This window comes from Schistocerca nitens, chromosome 6 (assembly GCF_023898315.1).
Source record: "Schistocerca nitens isolate TAMUIC-IGC-003100 chromosome 6, iqSchNite1.1, whole genome shotgun sequence".
Lineage (NCBI taxonomy): Eukaryota > Metazoa > Arthropoda > Insecta > Orthoptera > Acrididae > Schistocerca > Schistocerca nitens.
In genome coordinates, this window is record NC_064619.1 from 498,868,998 (window position 1) to 498,893,774 (window position 24,777).

Genomic DNA, 24,777 nt, shown 5'->3' on the forward strand with positions numbered 1-24,777 from the left:
CGAAAGGTGGTTATTAGGCATTGTTATCACCTCGAATTCCTGCGACGCCGTGGTTTACCGAGGACATATTTTGACCGATCAACGATATCTAAAATCATTCGACTCCGCTTCAGCCACTCATCTTTTCCTGTCCATCTACATCGATCAACATTTACAGTTCTCCTGCGTGCGAGTGTGATTCTGAATCGGAAGCTAATATAAATCACATTTTGTTTTCGTGTCCCAGATTTGAAAGATTGGGCTTTTTGAACGCATTAGTGAGTATGGGTTTCTGCGTAAAAAGGGGAAATTGAGGTGTTGAGATTAAAATCTGCAATAACAGAACAAAGGCAAATAATCGAAAATGATAATAGTAAATGACTGACATTTCCCCTTTTCGATTTAAACAAGTCATTTTATTCATGAATATCGTGTAACTGAGAAGAAATAGTATATTTTCAGGCAAAATATTCTTTTTAATCACTTCAACATGTTCATACAAATGTATCTGCTTATACATCCATAACTAAACAGTACGTACAAAATAGGCATTATGGTGGAAGTCAGTATCCTTTTTAGTGCATGGCTTGTATCGTGGGAAAGGTGAAATATCAAATCACAACATCTTCAGCCGTCTAAACTTCCAGTTTTATTTTATTTGTGCTTCCAGTTTCAGCCTTACACGTCCCCTGACCGACGTGGAAGAATTCCACCTCTTCTACAATCGAAATAGGGGCCGGCATACAGTCTGTGGTACCCCATAGACTTCTTTTTAACACAGCAATCCCTTCGAACATCACTTGCAATCTCAGAATTCAATATTCTGGCGGTTATATCGGTTATTAACGTACCAGCTTTTCATGTTTTCAATGGTTTATCTCGCGCTTACATTAATCTGTGATTTTGCAATGTTAATCACTTACATGTGTTACGTACGTAAATGTATTCCTGAAGTTTGATTAAGTTACATTAATTATTTTGTTGTGTTGCGATTTTTTTCCGTCAGTATATTATGTACAGAGAATACAAACAATGAACATTATATGACCAGTTACCCACAATATGCACCTGTTTTCGTTTTAGGAACAATGTTTTATTTCCAGTTAGTATGCTCCAAACCCTAGCCCTCTTTTTGTTCTCTCGCATTTCTTCTCCGTAATTAAGGCCGTCGTATTTCCCTTCTAAACTCAAGTAAATCGCGTTTGTAAATCTCACAGCTGTTTACTGCATCCCGGTACAGCGCTGCCAATAGGTCTCAAATTCTTTCGTGCAATATAGGGTACTTGTCTCTGTGACAAGTCCTCTTTCTGCACGAAATGAAAGTTCAACACTGGTTTAGATCGGAAAAAATCACTTAACAAGTCCATTTTAGAACCAACACATGTGGAATCGTGCGAAAACAACTACTACAGCGATAACTCATATGCCCCAAAAATTATGACAATTCCCATTTTTAATCTCAGCGCCCCAATTTGATCTTCCTTAAAATAACAGTAAGACATATTTGTCTTAACACATGCGGAAAAATACCACTCTTCCTTAAAGCAGAGAAGTGTTTGGAACTGTTAGAAAAAGTTTACCGGTGGATGCGAAAGCTTTTGTTATACTGTATTACGGGCACATTCAGAAGTATTAAACATGCCTATATTTGAGTTCCCACACATTTTATCACATTTGACTCACTTCCGCAATCTGCATATTTTGTGGTATTTTTCAGGCTGTGTGACTGACAAAGTTTTGTAATTAATACTACAGACGACGGGAACTGCGGGCGGGTTCTCTGAACTTGTGGAATTTCCGCAGGTAACTGTGCCTTTGCAGTAACGAGGTTATATCGAATATCATGATCAGTGTAACAACCTCGGTATCAAATTCTCAATTAAACAAGCGGAGTCGACGCAACCATAAATCACGTGATAGAATTTGGTTCTTGTTTTTCCTTGATGGGCGCCAGCCGTCTCTGTTCAGATTGCACATAAATTTTCATCATAGCACCCGAAGATAACGGTATTGCACTAATTAAGATGATCCAACTTTCCAATGAAATATGGATAAAGTGTCCCTGTTCTGGCCGATTACCACAGTACAGCTTCAAATCTTTTGTAATACTTGTTTATTTAGAATAGGTCACAGACCCTTATTACGATACGCTGTATGTTAACATGTGCTCCCAGTGCAACGTTACTGACAATGGATACCCAAATGAAACCGATTTACAACAGAAAAATAGTCGTAACAAATAAAAGCGACACTTACGGTGGGGAATGTGAAATAATTTTAACAGTTTTCAAGCTGATTAACTGATAGTGAGAAGGACTAGAATAAAGTCTGCTATGATGGCGAATTTGTTCTTGGATTTTTTTCTGACGTTAATATTTCTTGTTTGGGACTAAAATCGCCTTACAACATTATGGTTTATTGTAATATTATTAAAAATCTAAGACTGAGGTTAAAATATTGCGTTACCAAGAAATAAAAAAGAACTGCAGGTAATCAACTTATCGAGAAACAAAAGTAATTGCATCAGTCGATTGCCATATGAAAAAAATCTAAGATTCAAGTTAAAATACTGCGTTTGCGAACAAATACAGAAGTACTCCAGGTAAACAAATTACCGAAAAACAAAAGTAACTGCATTAATCGACGTTTTTGAAAAGTATTTCATGACTGTTTCATGAAGAAATTAAAGACACTGAATGTACGAAGGACATCACTTACGAAGTAGCTCCAAACACCAACACGCAGTGAACACCAAAGCATACCACTGCTTAATGCGAAGCATACAAATGACTAGATAAAATGTTTGGGCTTGACAGACTCGGCCTGCTACTGGAGATCATTATTGATGTACACACAAGAGCTTCACCGATCACTACGCTCGTAAATTATCAAATTCATCAATTACCTTTCTAGAGATCACAGTGATAGAAATCTGTGCAGAACATTTAAGTTTTACGAAGCTGACAAAAGAAAATGTTCGAAAAAAAGTAAGTAACATTAACATTGCTTGATTAGCGATGTAATTGGAGGTTGTCAATAAATACTGCTAAACAACATTCTTTGAGCTCCACTAAATATGTCACGTTACGACAGTTACAATTGGTGACCCCGACTTACCAGGATTTATGTTAGCCGACGGAAATATTTCTTTGCTTATAATCTGATAAAAACTACAAAGTTCATGAAATCCTCACAAAAAACTGCTCATAAACTGCATTTGATTGCTGAAGTGCGTAATCATAGTATTCCGACAGACTAGAGTAAAGCCAAAATGTGTTATCCTACATCTAAAATGGCACTTGGCTATAAACCAATAAAGAGAGTAACTTGATTCACTTTCCTAAAACTCATCGTTCCGAGAAGACGTGTTAATTGAGGGACTGTATTGAAGTTTTACAAAACCATATCTATTCCTACTACAATATGCAGAAGTGAGACATGACTTCAAACAACACAGAAGAACATAAACTTATAGGCTACACGGCAGAGAATAGTTTGTTGAGAGGAACACGATGTTAAAGAATAAAAATAGTGAGGTCGTCGGTCCCATCAGATTATTGAAGGATGGGGAAGGGAGTCGACCGTGCCCTTTCACAGGAACCGTCCTGGAATTTACCTGAAGTGATTTAGAGAAATTACGGAAAACCTAAATCAGGATGCCCGACAGCGGGTTTGAACCGTCGTCCTCCGGAATGGGAGTCCAGTGCGCTGACCACTCCGCCATCTCGCTCAGTGGGTAGGTTTAATAAGGGGCGTGAACAGCGGCGGACGTTAAGTGGTCACTGCGAAGGATACCGAGATGCCGCTACTAGTGTGAGACAGTTATCACCAGCTGATAGAGTTTGAAAGGGGCCTTACTGCAGGTCTCCATTTGATCTGCTGGTCCAGTCATGCAATATCGAGATTTGTGGGGCTCTCGGATGCAACAGTGGTCTCATGCTGAACTGCGTGGGTACGTGGGGGCAGATATACTAGTAGCCAAGGTTCCAGTCGACCACGTCTGACCAACACAAGGGAGGGCAGTTCTATTGTGCCCCAAACACACCGAACTGCTTCACATTTGCATCTACCATCTGAGAACAAAGGATGGACTCCCTACAACATATGACTGGACGGAGAGTAGCAGCAGCCAGGCTAGGGAATTGCGGCAAAGGCTGCCAACACCACAGCACAAACGGCTGCTTTTGGAGTGGTGCTGTATCCAGGAAGCACGGACTGCTGATGAATGACATCGCACTATATTCAGCGATGCCCTACCCTGAATGACCACTGTCGGCTAGCGTCATATCGACAAGGGAAGAGGTCCCATTCTTTCAGTGTTTTGGAGAGGAACAACGTTATGGTGTGGAAGGCCATCGGGTATGCATTCAGGTCACGGTTGGCAGTGACTGAGGGAACCTTGATGGCACAACTGTGCGTCAGGGAGATCCTGCGTCTTCATGTGTTAATCCTCGTGCGACAGTATCTGGTGCCATTTTTCAACAGGACAATGCTAGCCCACACAAGGCACATATCTCTATGAACTGTCTACATGTTGCTGTACTATCGTGGGCAGCAAGATCTCCAGATCTGTTCCCGTTGAACATGTGAGGGACTATCTCGAACGTCACCTCCATTTCAGCACCAGTATTCAGGATATCGAGGACCAGTTACAACAGTTGTAGCTAACTTGCATCAGGAGAGGATACAAAGGGCTTATGAAGCCTTCGAAACCGATCCAGTGCATGGGCCAGGCCAGATGAGGCGCAACGTTATACTGATAAGTGAACTCATACTGCCAAGTTTTTTGTGAATTTGACTAGATTTTGTAATCACTGAAATAATACCACACACCTTCTCAATCCCTGAAGTTCCATTTCGTTATTCCTCCCATTCTGGGCTGTTCACTTGGGCAGTCTATATGGTGCATCAGCCAAGGAAGAAGACCAGACGGTGGATCTACTAGGTGGTGTCGTGGGCTTACTGATCGTGGACATTGCGGCTCGTGACGTTGGTGATGTTTCCAAGCACAAATATATTAGCCGTTGGTTTTCCGACCGTCAAAGGAAGTCACAACAGTCGGGGAAGCTCTGCTAACTGTTTTGTAGTAAGAAAATTCCTTGACATTTTGTCCAGGCTAAGAACAGCCTCCGCACATAGCAAATAGGCATGTTTTAATATATTTTATTTTTACTTTATTTTTACCATTTTTCTTTCTACAGCAAATGACTGAATTTTTTGTCTTATTTTATAAATTTTAACCTCTCATTCAATTTTTTTAAAAAATAAGAAAGCCACTTATTTTAAACGAATTAAAGCCTCAGACTCATTATACATTCCTGTAACGCCTTTTAACATTTTGTCAGTATAAATGTAACTTTTTCTTCTTTTTTAAAGAGGCCTGCCAATGGAATCCTTTTTAATTTCAGATGCAGCATTTACTGATTTCTTCTCCAGTTTATGCATCAGAATACATAGATTCGAATGTTTTTGATTTATTGAGGAATTTAGTTTCCTATGCCAGCCTTCGGCAGCATTTGTGGTCCAGTGGATACACAGATGGAATTAGTTACCAGAATTGTAGCTGCCTGTGATGTGATTCGAAACACAGCAGCGATATTTCTCAGGGTGCGTCAGAATCTTGCATTGAGGTTGATGGCCGTCAGTTTCAGCACATTTTGAAGGATGCAGTACAAATGGTATGTTCATTGTGTCAGTTATGGTATTTGCAGCTAAGTGTAACTAATGCAAATAAAAAAGTACACATTAATGTGATTTCATTCCTATTATCTCCTTAAACTGGCTTCTCCGATCCGAGGTTCACTATCTCTTGTTCAGTGGAGCATCCTCTATGTCCCGTTAAATTTTTGCACGCTCTTACGGAAACACTCTGTATAGCGGTACATTATGCAGTTCTATAGCAATGACGTACTTTTCAGGTAGTACTACAGAATCCGACATATGTCCCATAACATAGTACACAGTTTGTCATTATATATTAAATATTCTAGAAAAAATTGATATATACACCCATATGACAAAACAGCCAGACAGAATGTTTAATGAACAGAGTTATGGAATAAGATGCGTATACAAATTTTCAACTGTGTTTTAACCGAATAATTTTGGTTTGGCGTCTATGTCCGACATGTAAATTTGTCTAATTTGATGTGTTATGTTGGATTATTTTGCAATCTTATTCGTATATTCTAGCTTCACATGCCAGTTTTCAAAATTGTAATTTACATAATCATGTGAACCCATGTCACAGATGTACATAAATATAATCTTAGAAATAACAAAGGGCCGGCAATGTAGACTGGTTGAGTATCAAGTTTCATGTTTACTCTATATGACAGTCATATCACACATTATCAAGAATTGTCACTATCTAAAACTTGACAGAAGTGATATGTATGACGAACTGTGTCTTGCGTTGTAAGACATATTTCAGATCATGTCATTGCTATACAAGAGCCTAATGTAAGTAGGCTGATATTACCGCTATGTATGTACAGTTATCCTTTTGTAGAAATCGGTGCACATACAATTTTTTTGTTCCTCCGTATCAGATACAACTGATGATGGATTATAAACCCGAAGACCGGTTTCGGCAAATAAAACATTTATAGTGCAGCTCATGGTGTACAGAAGATGGCTTTTAATAAATTTCCTCGTTTGCAATTTTTAAGCGGCCTCGGCACTTACTCAGTTTGGAATTCGCGCACAACCTGTCGTATGCTCATATCATTTTCTGTGCAACCTTCTACATCTGCATCTACATTTATACTCCGCAAGCCACCCAACGGTGTGTGGCGGAGGGCACTTTACGTGCCACTGTCATTGCCTCCGTTTCCTGTTCCAGTCGCGTATGGTTCGCGGGAAGAACGACTGCCGGAAAGCCTCCGTGCGCGCTCGAATCTCTCTAATTTTACATTCGTGATCTCCTCGGGAGGTATAAGTAGGGGGAAGCAATATATTCGATACCTCATCCAGAAACGCACCCTCTCGAAACCTGGCGAGCAAGCTACACCGCGATGCAGAGCGCCTCTCTTGCAGAGTCTGCCACTTGAGTTTGCTAAACATGTCCGTAACGCTATCGCGGTTACCAAATAACCCTGTGACGAAACGCGCCGCTCTTCTTTGGATCTTCTCTATCTCCTCCGTCAACTCGATCTGGTACGGATCCCACACTGATGAGCAATACTCAAGTATAGGTCGAACGAGTGTTTTGTAAGCCACCTCCTTTGTTGATGGACTACATTTTCTAAGGAATCTACCAATGAATCTCAACCTGGTACCCGCCTTACCAACAATTAATTTTATATGATCATTCCACTTCAAATCGTGCCGTACGTATACTCCCAGATATTTTACAGAAGTAAGTGCTACCAGTGTTTGTTCCGCTATCATATAATCATACAATAAAGGATCGTTCTTTCTATGTATTCGCAATAAATTACATTTGTCTATGTTAAGGGTCAGTTGCCCCTCCCTGCACCAGGTGCCTATGCGCTGCAGATCTTCCTGCATTCGGCTGCAATTTTCTAATGCTGCAACTTCTCTGTATACTACAGCATCATTCGCGAAAATCCGCATGGAACTTCCGACACCTTGAGAAAACACGTCTTCCATTTCATTGTTATAGTTAGTTCCATTACTCAAAGCGTATAGAACTCAAGTAGCTTAGGTCTACGAAACTATTCGGAAACGAAGGCTGCAAGCGAGGGCACTGCCTAACACGGCAACAACACATCCTCTTCTGGTGAACGACTGGCGTAAATCAGCAGAGTGGGAGGCTCTGGTGGGAAAACCTGTGGTGCAAAACTGGTCGTCCGGAGGTCCCACGTACCTGCGACTCCGGAACGCAACGCTCGGAAGGCCATGCGCTGGCTGATGCAATAGAAACTAAAGTAACAGGGGATATAACTCCAGAGCCAGTTAGCGGGTGGAGTGAAGCTGTTTACCTGGACTTGCCCGGGTGGTCGACGTCGTGTGCGGCGGCGGCGATGAGGCAGGTGGCTTCGTCGAGCGGCTCCAGAAGCTGGCGCAGCCGCTCGCGATCCAGGAAGTTGGCGCACGCCTGCAGAACGTCGGCCGCGTGCGTCGAGTTGTGGTACGTGTTGGTCGTGTGGTAGTTGATCTCGATGATGGTGAGCCAGTTGTGCAGGGTCGCTTCGTCGCAGCCCAGCGTCTGCGGCACCTCGAAGTGCGTCATCAGATTCATGCCCAAGTATACCAGCGGCCTGCAACACACAGTTCGTCATTACGCTGCCACGCGTCACTGGACGTCTGGCCTGCTGAGAGGGGAAAAGTCCGTTACATAACAATCCCGGAGAACAGGACTCAATGAAAGTTACAGAATAGACTCTCTTAAACATTGTCCAGAACCGACTAAAACTACAAGTAGACAGATAGTTACTAAGATAAGAAGCAAAGTTCAGAGGAGGAAGCGCTACTGGGGACTAACTACCAAAAACCAGATGAATTATGGGAAAAATTGGGGTGCACCATAAAAGCACATGGGACCAAAGTTAGTGACCTTCAGCAGATTCAAAATGGTTCAAATGGCTCTGAGCGCTATGGGACTTAACACCTGTGGTCATCAGTCCCGTAGAACTTAGAACTACTTAAACCTAACCAACCTAAGGACAGCACACACATCCATGCCCGAGGCAGGATTCGAACCTGCGACCGTAGCGGTCGCGCAGTTCCAGACTGAAGCGCCTAGAACCTCTAGGCCACACCGGCCGGCTCCCTCAGCAGAGATCAGCCCAGTAAGTACAACACGGCCTCTGGCCTTGACAGTGGTTCTAGTTCTGCGAGGAAGAGAGTCCATAAGTTTCCTCGGGTATGCAATATCCAGCCGAAGCTACACATTGATGATTAGATTATGTAGAGGTACCAAATTACTAAGATATTGATTTGTACATTTCATTTTCTGTTCCAAATAGTCCCAGACCTTTTCTATGGGGCCAAGATCAGGAGGTATAGAGGCCTGTCGAGGTGTCATGAGATACCCGAGTGTTCGTCATACCGTGAGTGTGTGCGTGTAGCTCCGTGAACACGGCTGTGGTGACCTTGGAGGATGGCAATGTCCAAAGCATACTCATCCTGAAGATGTAGACCTAAGTGCGACAGTGGTCACTGAGAATGTTGAAATTAACATACCGGTTCGTGTTCACAGCAACCCAATTGAGTGAGCCCAAATAACAGTACAGAAAACATCCCAGAAACATCACAGAACCATCTCTGACCTGGACTATAGCCTCTTCACACTGAGAACTAAATGCCAAATAGGGCCGTCGGTACGTTCTACATCTTGAGTCATTTGAAAAGATGCCAAAACGCGACTTGTCGAGCCGGCCGTTGTGGGCGAGCGGTTCTAGGCGCTTCAGTCCGGAACCGCGCGACCGCTGCGGTCGCAGGTTCGAACCCTGCTTCGGGCATGGATGTGTATGATGTCCTTAGATTAGTTAAGTTTAAGTAGTTCTAAGTTCTAGGGGACTGATGACCTCAGATGTTAAGTCCCATAGTGCTCAGAGCCATTTTTGCGACTTGTCGGTCCACACAGTGCACCCCTCCTGTCAGCTACGTCCAGATTCTGTGTTGCTTGAGCCGTTGAATATCTACAGCTTTAACTGCCGCTGAGAGATCTGACCTTTCGTGTAGTATCCATCTTCAAATGCGTCCGCTGACATCAGCAACCCCAACAATGTGGAATTGTGGATCCATCTTGATTCAAAACACTTTTCTTATTTATTCATTCCCAAACTAGTTTCAGCAACAATATCGACGTCATAACTAAAACATGTAAAAATAACATATTTATAAACATTGTAAAATATTGTTACATTTGTACTGTTCGTTCCAAATACTGTTTTCAGTGAATAGTTTCATAATACCTTATTTACTTTACGTCACAACACGGTTTTTACGATTGTTGCTGCTGAATGAAAACCACACCTTGAAACTGATCTACACTTCCTGAAACACAGCTGCAGTTTATACCGAAAACTAAAACAAATACATCCAACCGCACACACACACACACACACACACACACACACACACACACACACACACACACACACACACAACTCACTCCCCCATCGCACACAGAGACATAAGTAAGGAGCGGATATCGTTAGAACTCTCGCTAGAATTTTCATAACCTCTCGCAATATGCGATACATTTCTCGCGACACACGCGAACAGAAAGGTGCCGTGAAGTTTCGTATTACGAACAAAGTGCGAAAGCTATGTTTCTCTGTGTCTAAAAGCAGCTGCAAACCGTGCAACGAGCGTGAGTAAATGAGAAATTAAGTAACAACCTAGTACACACCAAAACAGTATCCACAAAACTACCGTAATCCCAATTGTATAATCCTGACATACATACGTTCGCGTAAGCCCTGTTTACTAACAGCCACTCATACAGTTGCAGTTGACATGTACGCTGCAAAAAAATGCTGGAAATAGAGATAACTGTCGTAAAAACCATGCTGTGATGTAGCAAGCGGTTATGAAACTATTCACAGAAAGCAGTATTTAGAACCAAACAGTACATGTGTAATAGTGTTTTACAGTGGTCATAAGTATGTTACTTTTACATGATTTATAATTAAAGAACCCACTGATGATGGCGATATTGTCGCTGAAGCCGGCCGGAGTTTCCGAGCGGTTCTAGGCGCTACAGTCTGGAACGGCGCGACCGCTACGGTCGCAGGTTCGAATCCTGCCTCGGGCATGGATGTGTGTGATGTCCTTAGGTTAGTTAGGTTTAAGTAGTTCTAAGTTCTAGGGGACTAATGACCTCAGAAGTTAAGTCCCATAGTGCTCAGAGCCATTTGAACCATTAGTCGCTGAAACTAGTTTGGGAATAAACGAATAAATAAGTAACAGAAATGTTTTGTATCAAGGTGGAGTCATAATCACATACTGTTGTCTTTATGCAAACATCGACCAATATAAGAGTTTCAAGATAAAATTATTGTTATCAGCAATTTGTTGGGATCGAAACCGATTGTAATTGACTAGGACTCAGGCCCTCGTCGGTTACTTCTTACTCTGTGTTACACGGCTACGTTACATATCGAGTAAACAAGCGATGTCATACAGCAACGATATAAGTTATATTCCTTTCACGCCGGTTCGTGATCCATTGTCAAAGATATCGGGCAGCGCTCGAGGCCGCGATATCCTGCCGCCTCGCTAGGGGGCGATAGTGTAGCGACTCTGCCGAACAAAGGAGCGAACACGGTCCGGCAAAGTGCGCTCTAGGTTGCGTGTGCGAGCAGTGCTCTGTGTGATGCCGGACGAGTAGTGTCTGCACCGACGAGTCTGTTGTGGTTTGAGGGAAGATCCTGCGGTGGTCGTGCGGTAGCGCTCTCGCAGTTGGATGTGTGGTGTCCCTGCATGATACACGTACTGCACGTAGCAGTGCCCAACCGTGAATAACCATAGTAATTGGTTGCCGAATACGTGACAGAAATGCTCCACATCGGCAACCAGAAACATGTTAGTCTCGTATTATGGACGCTCGCGACATACTTTAGCTAACGAAGATCAAAGAAACATTTCAGTGCAAGGAGAGCTTCACGTTTGGATGCAAACAGTTGTTTCACTGGCATTTAGACATGTATCTCATTTGTGCCCTGACCGTTCGGGTGGGTGTCTAGGCTTTGGAGTTGCTGAATTTAACTGGACGTAAGGCTATTGTTGGTTTAAGAATTGGTCGTTTCGGCGAAGGAAGTAAAACTTTTTAAATTTTATTATGTGTTTGTTGACACAATACCTATTAAAAGTTCTTATTGTGTGTGTGGTGTCACCGCCAGACACCACACATGCTAGGTGGTAGCCTTTAAATCGGCCGCGGTCCGGTAGTATACGTCGGACCCGCGTGTCGCCACTGTCAGTGATTGCAGACCGAGCGCCACCACACGGCAGGTCTAGAGAGACGTCCTTGCACTCGCCCCAGTTGTACAGCCGACGTTCATAGCAGTGGTTCACTGACAAATTACGCTCTCATTTGCCGAGACGATAGTTAGCATAGCCTTCAGCTACCTCATTTGCTACGACCTAGCAAGGCGCTGTATTCAATTGATATTTATTTTGAAGCATGTACAGTCAAGAGCGATGTACTCCAAATGTGGATTAAAGTTAAGTATTCCAAGAACTTTACCTTGTGCCAGACCTCACGCCAATCTGCGTGAGCTTAAACGCGTGTATTCCGGCCTCCTCTAGCAACACGGTGTTGGCTCTTCTGCCAACACTACATTGGCGCCGAGGATTTTGTGTTTGTTGATAGACTGATTTCATTGTGTCATGGCTTCGCCACAATCTCCAGGTGTACTGTCCGAATTTTATCGCTTGCAGAATCAGCAGACGCAGGCCTTACTGGATGCTCTTGGACAGCTCGTCCAGGGTCAACGTGCGATGCAAAATGATGCGGCAGCCGCCGCTTCACCGCTACCGCAACTACAAAACGCAGTTGCACCACCTTTTCGTCCTTTTGATGCGGCACTGGATAGCTGGACGGAGTGGTCACGCCAATTTGGATTCCATCTCGCCGCCTACAGAATTCAAGGTAACGAGCGGCAGCCTTTTTTGTTAGCATCCGTCGGGGTGCACACGTACCGTGTGATAGTGAAATTGTTTCCCCGACGCGACGTCGCAACTTTGTCCTACGAAGAAATTTGGTCGGCATTAGATGCCTATTTCAAAGAATCAGTCAATGTAGTTACCAAACGGTATACGTTCTTTCGTACCAAACGTACGGCCGGTCAGACTAATCAGGAGTGGGTTGCAACTTTGCAAGGCCTTACTGGGGATTGTGCTTTTGAGTGTGAATGTGGACTCCCTTATTCAGATACTATGGTGCGTGATGCAATTGCACAGAACGTTTCTGATGTTCGTATAAGGGAACAGATTTTGAAATTAGTCAATCCCTCCCTTCAACAAGTGATGGACATATTGGATCGGCAGGACACACTTGACTTTGCTCAGGAATCATTTGCAACTTCGCCAGCCGTGTGTCACGTTAACCAGCCCGCCGGGCGCGCTGCACGGAACAGTAAACAGCCCTCGCGCCCATCCGCGCAGCTGTCGCCAAGCCCTCCGCTACGTTTGCCGCGCAAACACGCACATGCAGTGCTAAAATCATGTCCGGGGTGTGCTACTAGACATTCGTGTGACAATTGCCCGTCACGCCAAGCTATTTGCTTTTTCTGTAATAAAAAATGATATGTTCAGAGTGTTTGCCAGAAAAAGCTTAGATCGGACACGAACAACCATTCCAGGCCCCTTGCTTCGCGCCGGCATCGGAATCGAACCAAGAATACTCAGGCTCGTGAACCTTCGCCCATGGACATTCATGTAGTTCAATCCACTCCGCCCAGTGCCACTTTCTCTCACAGTGACTGTGTTTGTTCCACAAAACGTATGCGTCGACGTCGCCGGAAATCACGTCAAGTAGCAGGTGATTCTGTACCAGTGTCAGTTCACGTTGCATGCGACAGTCGCTCTTGTCGTCAGCAGGACAATAAACTTTTTGTAGATTTGGACATTAATGGCCACGTGATACCATTCCAGCTCGATACCGGAGCTGCAGTTTCATTGATCAATAACGACACGTACAAACAACTGGGCACACCTCCCTTGCGTGCTGCAATTGTTAAGTTAACTAGCTATTCCGGTCAGACTATCCCTGTGTTAGGACAGTGCAGCCTTCTTGCAACATACAAGGGACAAACAAAACTTGTGTCTTTTTACGTCCTTCGTTCTTCTTCTGCTGTGAACTTGTTTGGTTTAGATTTATTTCAGTTGTTTAACTTGTCTATAGTAAATCAGGTCCTATCAGTGAACCAGACTGTGCCTTCAGCCAGTGTTTCTCGTCTATGTGAAGAATTTGCAGACATTTTTGCACCGGGCCTTGGTTGCCCTAAGAACTATAAAGCACATTTGGAACTGAAAGTAAACGTGCAACCGAAATTTTTCAGAGCGCGCTATGTTCCCCATGCATTACGTGATGAGGTCGCAAGAACATTACACGAATTGGAATCACAAGGTGTAATTGAACGTGTACAGGCTTCTCTCTGGGCATCACCCTTAGTAATTTTGCCAAAACCTTCCGGAAAATTGAGACTTTGTGTGGGCTTCAAGGCAACGGTGAATCCACAACTAGTGATTGCAACTTATCCTTTACCCCGCCTGGAAGATCTTTTTGACAAACTGTGCCTGGGTAAATATTTTTCGAAGTTGGACCTAGCAGATGCGTACTTGCAAATACCAGTGGACGACGAATCCCAGCGAGTCTTGGTGGTTACCACGCATCTTGGTTTGTACCGATTCAAAAGACTGCCATTCGGGTGTGCATCCGCCCCTGCATTGTTTCAGCAATATCTGCAAACTGTTTGTGCGTCGATCCCAACTGCAGCAAACTATCTGGACGATATTGTGATCTCCGGAAGGACAGAAGAAGAACATTTAGCCAATCTCAGAACATTATTTCAGGTCTTGCGACAAAATGGTCTTCGCTTGCGGAAGGACAAATGTGTGTTTTTTGCTCGTGACTTACCCTATCTGGGACATGTAATCGATGCCCAAGGCATACATCCCAGTCCAGAGCACCTCCGTGCCATACAAGACTTGCCTTCGCCGCAGAATTTGAAGCAGCTACAGAGTGTATTGGGAAAAATCAACTATTATCATAAATATGTTCCACATGCCTCTTCCATTTCAGCTCCGCTTCATCGCTTACGCCGTAAAGGTGTTCCGTTCGTCTGGACGACGGAATGCGAACGCGCCTTTCGCCAGTTGAAATCGGCGTTGCTTTCAAATGCTTGCCTTACGCCATTCGATCCCCAGAAACCCCTTTTGTTGATGGAAAGCATCATCACAGACCACAAACCTTTGACGTCGCTTTCTCATCCGAACAAGCCTGTACCTCCGCAGAAATTCATTCGCTGGTCTATTTTCCTCTCGGAGTACCGCTACGATATCTTGTATCGGTCCACTGCTAAGCACGGAAACGCCGATGCGTTGTCCCGTTTGCCTGTTGCTGAGGATCGAGCATTCGATTCCTCCGAACTTGCTTGCATGTTCATTGATTCGGAAACCGATGACGTGGTCGAATCGTTTCCGATTGATTTTCGTCGTGTAGCTACAGCCACAGCTGCTGACCCTGTCCTTGCTACCGTTTCGCGTTTTGTTGCTACTCAATGGCCGTTGTCAAAGTCACGGATCGAGGATCCGTTGGTTCGTCGATTTTTTGCTCACAAGGAGAGACTTTTTGTACGACGTGGTGTTTTGCTGTTGCGTTCTGATAATGATCAGTCCAGGGTCGTGGTCCCACGTTCGTTACAGTCCTCTGTCTTACGGCTTCTCCACCAAGGACATTGGGGTATAGTGCGAACGAAACAACTTGCTCGTCAGCACTGTACTTGGTTCGGAATCGATGCTGCGATTACGAATTTGTGCTCTTCTTGTATGGCGTGTGCCGAACAACAATCCACACCACCGCGGAAATTCTTTGCATGGCCGAAAGCCACTTCTCCTTGGCAACGCTTGCACATCGATTTTGCTGGTCCATACTGGAATGCTCGATGGTTGGTTGTGGTCGATTCCTTCAGTAATTTTCCTTTTGTTGTACGGAGCCGGCCGAAGTGGCCGTGCACTTAAAGGCGCTGCAGTCTGGAACCGCAAGACCGCTATGGTCGCAGGTTCGAATCCTGCCTCGGGCATGGATGTTTGTGATGTCCTTAGGTTAGTTAGGTTTAACTAGTTCTAAGTTCTAGGGGACTAATGACCTCAGCAGTTGAGTCCCATAGTGCTCAGAGCCATTTGAACCATTTTGTTGTACGGATGTCTTCCACGACGTCGTCTGCCACCATCCAAGCGTTGTCTGCTATCTTTTGCATTGAAGGTCTTCCGCAGACTATTGTTTCCGACAATGGCCCACAATTCATGTCCGCAGAATTTCAGTCATTCTGTAAGGCCAATGGTATTCAACATCTGACATCCGCGCCGTTTTCGCCTCAGTCAAACGGTGCCGCTGAACGATTGGTCCGGACTTTCAAGTCACAGATGTTGAAGCTGAAAGAGTCGCATTCTCGGGAGGACGCGTTATTGCTCTTCTTGTCCTTGTATCGCTCTCAGCCCCGAGATGGTCGCTCGCCGGCTGAGTTGCTCCACGGTCGTCCTCGTCGAACCTTGATGTCTTTGCTGCATCCGCCGCATCAGGTTCCTGTGCAGCGGCAGCCACCTGTTTTTGCTCCAGGCGACGTTGTATACTATCGCAACTATCGAGGTTCACGGCGTTGGCTCGCAGGGCGCATTCTTCGCTGCCTCGGCCACGCTATGTATCTGGTTTTGGGGGCCTCTGGTGAGGTGCGTCGGCATCTCAATCAGCTGCGCCTCTGTCGTCGCACGGGATCTGCCGCTCCCCGTCTGCTTTCAGCGACGGTGCCGTCCGGTCAGCGCTCTGGGGACCCATCTACTGGCTCGCCTCATCCCCAGGTGTTACCGACGCTGCCTTCCATTTGCCCCATGGCGACGCGCCGCCGCCGCCGCCTGTTCTCCCGCCGGCGACGCCCGCAGTGGACGCTTCGCTGCAGCCGCCCAGCGCCTCCCTGGGTCACGCGCCGCCGATCGCTTCCCGTGACCAGCTGTCCTCCGACTTGGAACTCTTGCCCGCTCCGGCCCAGATGTCGTCTTCGCCCGTCGGGTACCCCGACGCGATGGAGGTCGACCCTTCGGCCCCTCCTGTCTCTCTAGGGGCGCATACACCGCATGTTGACGTGCACCCTGGACTAGGTTTTCAGGCGTTTCCTAGCTCCCCTCGGACCGAATGGCCGGGTGCGGGTGGCACATCCTCGCCTGTTCTTAGGCTCCCCACCTCGTCGCATACGTCAACATGGGGTCCTCCCCACGCGGGCGGAAGCCTTATAACATAACCGTACGCCGATTTGCGGGGGAGGAATGTGGTGTCACCGCCAGACGCCACACTTGCTAGGTGGTAGCCTTTAAATCGGCCGCGGTCCGGTAGTATACGTCGGACCCGCGTGTCGCCACTGTCAGTGATTGCAGACCGAGCGCCACCACACGGCAGGTCTAGAGAGACGTCCTTGCACTCGCCCCAGTTGTACAGCCGACGTTCATAGCAGTGGTTCACTGACAAATTACGCTCTCATTTGCCGAGACGATAGTTAGCATAGCCTTCAGCTACCTCATTTGCTACGACCTAGCAAGGCGTATTTTGAAGCATGTACAGTCAAGAGCGATGTACTCCAAATGTGGATTAAAGTTAAGTATTCCAAGAACTACGTTCTTTTCTTTATAGGATAATTACTTTACTTTGTTCCAGACCTCACGCCAATCTGCGTGAGCTTAAACGCGTGTATTCCGGCCTCCTCTAGCAACACGGTGTTGGCTCTTCTGCCAACACTACAGTGTGGGCCCACTTATTTTAGTGCCGTAAAATTTCTCTATTTCTTTTGAATTTAGTTATGATACCTGAAGCGAGTTACGAAAGATTACGGATAGCAGGTAAAGACTAGTGGCTCTCTGCCTGTGGAATTGAGTTTACACATGTTGCAAGCGTTAAAATCGTACCTAAAGTGTATTTTCTATTAAAAATTTGCTTTCATACTCCTTAAGTATTAAGTTTTATTATGGGTTCTTAAACACATCTAATTTGACCTGCTTTTCATCCCAAGACTGGATATGTAAAGTCAAATAGGTTGCCTTTAATTATGTTGAATGATTATTTGTCAGTTTACCTTTGGTAATTTTTTAATATGTGTGTGTTTCAGATTTGCCTATAAGTGAAATGTGTTAATACATTCTGTGGAAGCAGCGGTCAGCGATGCCGGTAGGGGCTGTTTGTTCGGAGGCTATGCCGTTCCTTGCGTGCCAGCGTCACTGTCATTTTCATTTTTTTAACCATTCAAATTATTTGTTGGCTATTTACTGCTGAATAAATCTATGTAATTTATGTGCGTGTATCTGGGTTTGTGTCCACCGTCTTTCCACGACAGAACTGAGCGTGCTTAAGTTTTTATCCAATAGTACTACCAGGACTGCTCAACTTCATCTCAAAAATATTTTGCAGTTTGTTTTGGTGATACGGTATTCATTACCTATTTTTACTTAGGCATTTAGACAGTGTTTGTTTATTTGCAGAGACAACTAGAAGCATGCCAAAACACAAAGAATACTTGGCAGATGCGAGGCAAGCTGTTTTGTATGCTCTGAAGAAGGAAAAGCCGCAGTATAGCGTTGCTAGAGACTATTCTTTTAATTTCCTTTTAAATGCTTTATGGCTGTCTTTCAGACTTTTGATGCTATTAGGTAAGTGACCAAAGACTTTCGTGGCAGCATAATTTACCCCCTTCTGAGCCAAAGTTAGATTTAACCTCGAGTAGTGAAGATCATCCTTTCTCCTAGTGTTGTAGCCATGTACACTGCTATTACTTTTGAATTCGTTCGGATTGGTAATAACAAATTTCTTAAATGAATATATTGAAATTTGTTATTAACAATCCGAATAAATTCAAAAGTAATAGCAGTGTACATGGCTACAACACTAGGAGAAAGGATGATCTTCACTACTCAAGGTTAAATCTAACTTTGGCTCAGAAGGGGGTAAATTATGCTGCCACGAAAGTCTTTGGTCACTTACCTAATAGCATCAAAAGTCTGACAGATAGCCATTTAAAAGGAAATTAAAAGAGTTTCTTAATGGCAACTCCTTCTACTCATTAGGTGAATTTTTGGATATAATAAGTGGGTAATTTCCCCAAGCCCCACAAAAAAATTAAAATATTAAGTGTCATGTAATATTTTGTGTATGTAATATCTTGTAAAGGCACCTTTTACTAACCTGACACGTTCCACATCATTACGAAGTGTCGTATTCATGATCTATGGAACAAGTTCTAATCTAATCTAATCTAATCTATGGCATGTCACAACAACTAATAAGTGTGTGGCGTCAATGGAAAATGGCCAGGGTTAGGTCGTCCTCGTAAAACAACAAGGAGGCTGGACAGAATGATTTGTATGCAGCTGGCTACTGATCGAAGAAAATCGGCCTAACAAATGGGCTGAAACTACGTGTCTCTACTGTAAAACGCCGCCAAGTGAGAGGTGATTAAAATGGTAGACGACCATCAAGTAACTCTCATATGTTAAAGAAAGGAAGGAATGCCAGCATTGAGTTTGCAAAGAAACATCAGACTTGGAATGCTACAGATTGGTCTAACTTGTAAAGTGTTACGGAGTAACGGAAGTAAATTTAATGTATTTTCTTTTGATAGTGTGCAACATACAAGTTGGCCAAAAAACCACAGGGACCACAAAAACTACCAAGTATCAACCATTAATCACGGAGGTGGCAGCGTCGTGGTGTGGGGATATTTTTCTAGACGTAGGGTTCAATCCAAGTAGAAGACGAAATTGATCGTTTACTGTTCAGTGACGTTTTAGAAAAGAATTTGGTTCCACATTGGAGAAAGAATATGCCACTTAAGTGGATATTTCAGCAGGATAATGATTCAAAACACACACCTACGGACACTTAAGAAAAGTTTTTCCAGATAAAAAAATCAAACTTTTGGAGAAGCCAATCCAGAGGCTGGATCTAAATCCAGCTGAACACCTCTGTGATGTATTAGATCCAGGTGTTTGTCGTAGAAGCTACTCCAACAAGGATCAGTTTGCTGCTGCCTTACTGGAAGAATAGTGAAAACACTCACTCGAACTATTACAAAAGCTTGTGGATTCAATGCATTGTGCATGTGCAGCTGTGTTCATAGCCCATGGGTATGCAACGAAATACTGTTCGTTCTTCAGATTCCGAAATAGTGTTCGTTTATTCTTACATACAAATCACTATTGAGCGAGAAGAATCGTTATTTCTGTTTTGATGTAAGATAACTTCATTTAAACGAAATGTAGTTTTGTACTAAATGAATTATAATAACACACTTTTCAGTTGTTTTCTGTTACACACTTATCTTTGTGTATTTGTAGCTAATGTTTTCTACAAAATATTTCTGAGCGCTACTGTACACCAACAAATCGCGGACTCCACGATTACGAGCACGTCGTTAGTCCCTTTCTGCCAACCTTTCATATCCACATGTCTTACTGCGCTGATTCCGTACAATCGACAGGCTCAAACACAAGGACTGTACAGAAAAGAAGAAGTTATGTCTCCATAAGTGGGAGACGTCAGTATTACATCGTCGACTGCCAGTACAAGTCAATGAGGCGACAAGACAACGAATCGTCATTGCAGTCATCCCACGATCGAGCCACTACTAAGTTAAAACGGAATTTTTAGTACCAGTTGTCTGTAGTGAATTTTTAGATTGGTGGAAGTAGTTGATCGACGATTCTTCTAATTTGTATACTAGACAAGTGATATGTTATATAAATTTTTTTAGCAAAGGTTTTCCTGTATTAAACATCACCTTGGTAAAAGATTTCTGGAGTAGATAGTGGGTGTGTTTAAATGTTGTTGTTGTTGTGGTCTTCAGTCCTGAGACTGGTTTGATGCAGCTCTCCATGCTACTCTATCCTGTGCAAGCTTCTTCATCTCCCAGTACCTACTGCAACCTACATCATTCTGAATCTGCTTAGTGTATTGATCTCTTGGTCTCCCTCTACGATTTTTACCCTCCACGCTGCCCTCCAATGCTAAATTTGTGATCCCTTGATGCCTCAAAACATGTCCTACCAACCGATCCCTTCTTCTAGTCAAGTTGTGCCACAAACTTCTCTTCTCCCCAATCCTATTCAATACCTCCTCATTAGTTACGTGATCTACCCACCTTATCTTCAGCATTCTTCTGTAGCACCACATTTCGAAAGCTTCTATTCTCTTCTTGTCCAAACTGGTTATCGTCCATGTTTCACTTCCATACATGGCTACACTCCATACAAATACTTTCAGAAACGACTTCCTGACACTTAAATCTATACTCGATGTTAACAAATTTCTCTTCTTCAGAAACGATTTCCTTGCCATTGCCAGTCTACATTTTATATCCTCTCTACTTCGACCATCATCAGTTATTTTACTCCCTAAATAGCAAAACTCCTTTACTACTTTAAGTGTCTCATTTCCTAATCTAATCCCCTCAGCATCACCCGATTTAATTTGACTACATTCCATTATCCTCGTTTTGCTTTTGTTGATGTTCATCTTATATCCTCCTTTCAAGACACTGTCCATTCCGTTCAACTGCTCTTCCAAGTCCTTTGCTGTCTCTGACAGAATTACAATGTCATCGGCGAACCTCAAAGTTTTTACTCCTTCTCCATGATTTTTAATACCTACTCCGAATTTTTCTTTTGTTTCCTTTACTGCTTGCTCAATATACAGATTGAATAACATCGGGGAGAGGCTACAACCCTGTCTCACTCCTTTCCCAACCACTGCTTCCCTTTCATGCCCCTCGACCCTTATAACTGCCATCTGGTTTCTGTACAAATTGTAAATAGCCTTTCGCTCCCTGTATTTTACCCCTGCCACCTTCAGAATTTGAAAGAGAGTATTCCAGTTAACATTGTCAAAAGCTTTCTCTAAGTCTACAAATGCTAGAAACGTAGGTTTGCCTTTTCTTAATCTTTCTTCTAAGATAAGTCGTAAGGTTAGTATTGCCTCACGTGTTCCAACATTTCTACGGAATCCAAACTGATCTTCCCCGAGGTCCGCTTCTACCAGTTTTTCCATTCGTCTGTAAAGAATTCGCGTTAGTATTTTGCAGCTGTGACTTATTAAACTGATAGTTCGGTAATTTTCACATCTGTCAACACCTGCTTTCTTTGGTATTGGAATTATTATATTCTTCTTGAAGTCTGTGGGTATTTCGCCTGTCTCATACATCTTGCTCACCAGATGGTAGAGTTTTGTCATGACTGGCTCTCCCAAGGCCATCAGTAGTTCTAATGGAATGTTGTCTACTCCCGGGGCCTTGTTTCGACTCAGGTCTTTCAGTGCTCTGTCAAACTCTTCACGCAGTATCTTATCTCCCATTTCGTCTTCATCTACATCCTCTTCCATTTCCATAATATTGTCCTCAAGTACATCTCCCTTGTATAAACCCTCTATATACTCCTTCCACCTTTCTGCCTTCCCTTCTTTGCTTAGAACTGAGTTGCCATCTGAGCTCTTGATATTCATACAAGTGGTTCTCTTCTCTCCAAAGGTCTCTTTAATTTTCCTGTAGGCAGTATCTATCTTACCCCTAGTGAGACAAGCCTCTACAACCTTACATTTGTCCTCTAGCCATCCCTGCTTAGCCATTTTGCACTTTCTGTCGATCTCATTTTTGAGACGTTTGTATTCCCTTTTGCCTGCTTCATTTAATGCATTTTTATATTTTCTCCTTTCATCAATTAAATTCAATATTTCTTCTGTTACCCAAGGATTTCTATTAGCCCTCGTCTTTTTACCTACTTGATCCTCTGCTGCCTTCACTACTTCATCCCTCAGAGCTACCCATTCTTCTTCTACTGTATTTCTTTCCCACATTCCTGTCAATTGTTCCCTTATGCTCTCCCTGAAACTCTCTACAACCTCTGGTTCTTTCAGTTTATCCAGGTCCCATCTCCTTAAATTCCCACCTTTTTGCAGTTTCTTCAGTTTCAATCTGCAGTTCATAACCAATAGATTGTGGTCAGAATCCACATCTGCCCCTGGAAATGTCTTACAATTTAAAACCTGGTTCCTAAATCTCTGTCTTACCATTATATAATCTATCTGATACCTATTAGTATCTCCAGGATTCTTCCAGGTATACAACCTTCTTTTATGATTCTTGAACCAAGTGTTAGCTATGATTAAGTTATGCTCTGTGCAAAATTCTACAAGGCGGCTTCCTCTTTCATTTCTTCCCCCCAATCCATATTCACCTACTATGTTTCCTTCTCTCCCTTTTCCTACTGACGAATTCCAGTCACCCATGACTATTAAATTTTCGTCTCCCTTCACTACCTGAATAATTTCTTTTATCTCGTCATACATTTCATCAATTTCTTCATCATCTGCAGAGCTAGTTGGCATATAAACTTGTACTACTGTAGTAGGCATGGGCTTTGTGTCTATCTTGGCCACAATAATGCGTTCACTATGCTGTTTGTAGTAGCTAACCCGCACTCCTATTTTTTTATTCATTATTAAACCTACTCCTGCATTACCCCTATTTGATTTTGTATTTATAACCCTGTAATCACCTGACCAAAAGTATTGTTCCTCCTGCCACCGAACTTCACTAATTCCCACTATATCTAACTTTAACCTATCCATTTCCCTTTTTAAATTTTCTAACCTACCTGCCCGATTAAGGGATCTGACATTCCACGCTCCGATCCGTAGAATGCCAGTTTTCTTTCTCCTGATAACGACGTCCTCTTGAGTAGTCCCCGCCCGGAGATCCGAATGGGGGACTATTTTACCTCCGGAATATTTTACCCAAGAGGACGCCATCATCATTTAATCATACAGTAAAGCTGCATGTCCTCGGGAAAAATTACGGCTGTAGTTTCCCCTTGCTTTCAGCCGTTCGCAGTTCCAGCACAGCAAGGCCGTTTTGGTTAATGTTACAAGGCCAGATCAGTCAATCATCCAGACTGTTGCCCCTGCAACTACTGAAAAGGCTGCTGCCCCTCTTCAGGAACCACGTGTTTGTCTGGCCTCTCAACAGAAACCCCTTCGTTGTGGTTGCACCTACGGTACGGCCATCTGTATCGCTGAGGCACGCAAGCCTCCCCACCAACGGCAAGGTCCATGGTTCATGTGTTTAAATAAGGAGTGTAATTCGTGTTTTGAAGTACATATTTAAAATAAAAATTAGAAAATTAAGGAAAGTCTAAAGGAGATGTTTGCCAAGCAAACTACAGGACAGGGACGGTTAAAAGAGAAACAGTTAATACAAGAAATTAAAGAAATTGTGGAAAGTAACTAGGAAAATATAGGCAGTAATTTTTAAGACCTACAAGACGGTGAGCGAAGAAAAAATTTCGCAAGATAGAAACGGGTAGAGAAAGCAAGTCAAGAAGAAATCAAAGGCTTAGGAATCGTCGTCTGTGCAAAGTTGCAAAAGTGGGCATTTGAGAAAATTAAACATTAGAATGTTAGTTTTTTATGAGAAGGGCGAAACCCACAACAATGACCTGAATTTGAGTAGCGGGTGCTCTGTAGCTTCAACTGCAGGCAGCAGACAAGCATGAGTAATCATAATCATAGAAGGGGCGCTCCTAACGAAATCCACAGTTCCCAAGACGCTTACCATAACAGAAAAAGTACTGCAGTCGGAGAGAAAACAAAATTGCCCAGTAGAAGGATACAGCGCCTGGAATGAAAAACGAAGGAAGCCGTGTTCCCGGTTTTAAACTAAACGAAGAAATACACAATGTCCTACATAAAAAAATGTGATCATACATTGGTACTGATAGTGATGACCGGATTTGCAGGTTGGTAAAAAACCGGAGAATAAGCAGCGGATTACACAGTCGTTTTGGATTAGTAGAAATAATAATGATGAGATAGAGAGCGATACAATCAGAGAAATAGAGAAAATCAGTACTAATGGCTATGCTACTGGATAAGAAAAACTAAGAGAAGGGTAAATTTCAGGTGACCATGAAAATTTAGGCTGCACGGTATATACAAAATGAGAAAAAAAATCGTACAGAAACAGAAAAAGAAAGTTTAAGGTAAAAAGATAGAAAGCCTCGTGCCCGTATATAGTGAAGAAGTAACTATGGATCGATAGGTGTATCTTGCAATGAGCGAGCGGGGTAGCGCAG

At 43.4% G+C, this 24,777-nt stretch overlaps 1 protein-coding gene across 2 annotated transcripts in view; it reads right to left on the reverse strand.

Annotated features, from left to right (window-relative positions):
* LOC126262536 (high affinity cAMP-specific and IBMX-insensitive 3',5'-cyclic phosphodiesterase 8) overlaps positions 1-24,777 on the reverse strand; it is a 1,685,047-nt gene that overhangs the window by 75,466 nt on the left and 1,584,804 nt on the right. For both annotated transcript variants that reach the window (XM_049959212.1, XM_049959213.1), the window contains one exon: positions 7,926-8,204. In XM_049959212.1, the coding sequence (XP_049815169.1) occupies positions 7,926-8,204 (279 nt within the window). The remainder of the gene's footprint in view (positions 1-7,925; positions 8,205-24,777) is intronic.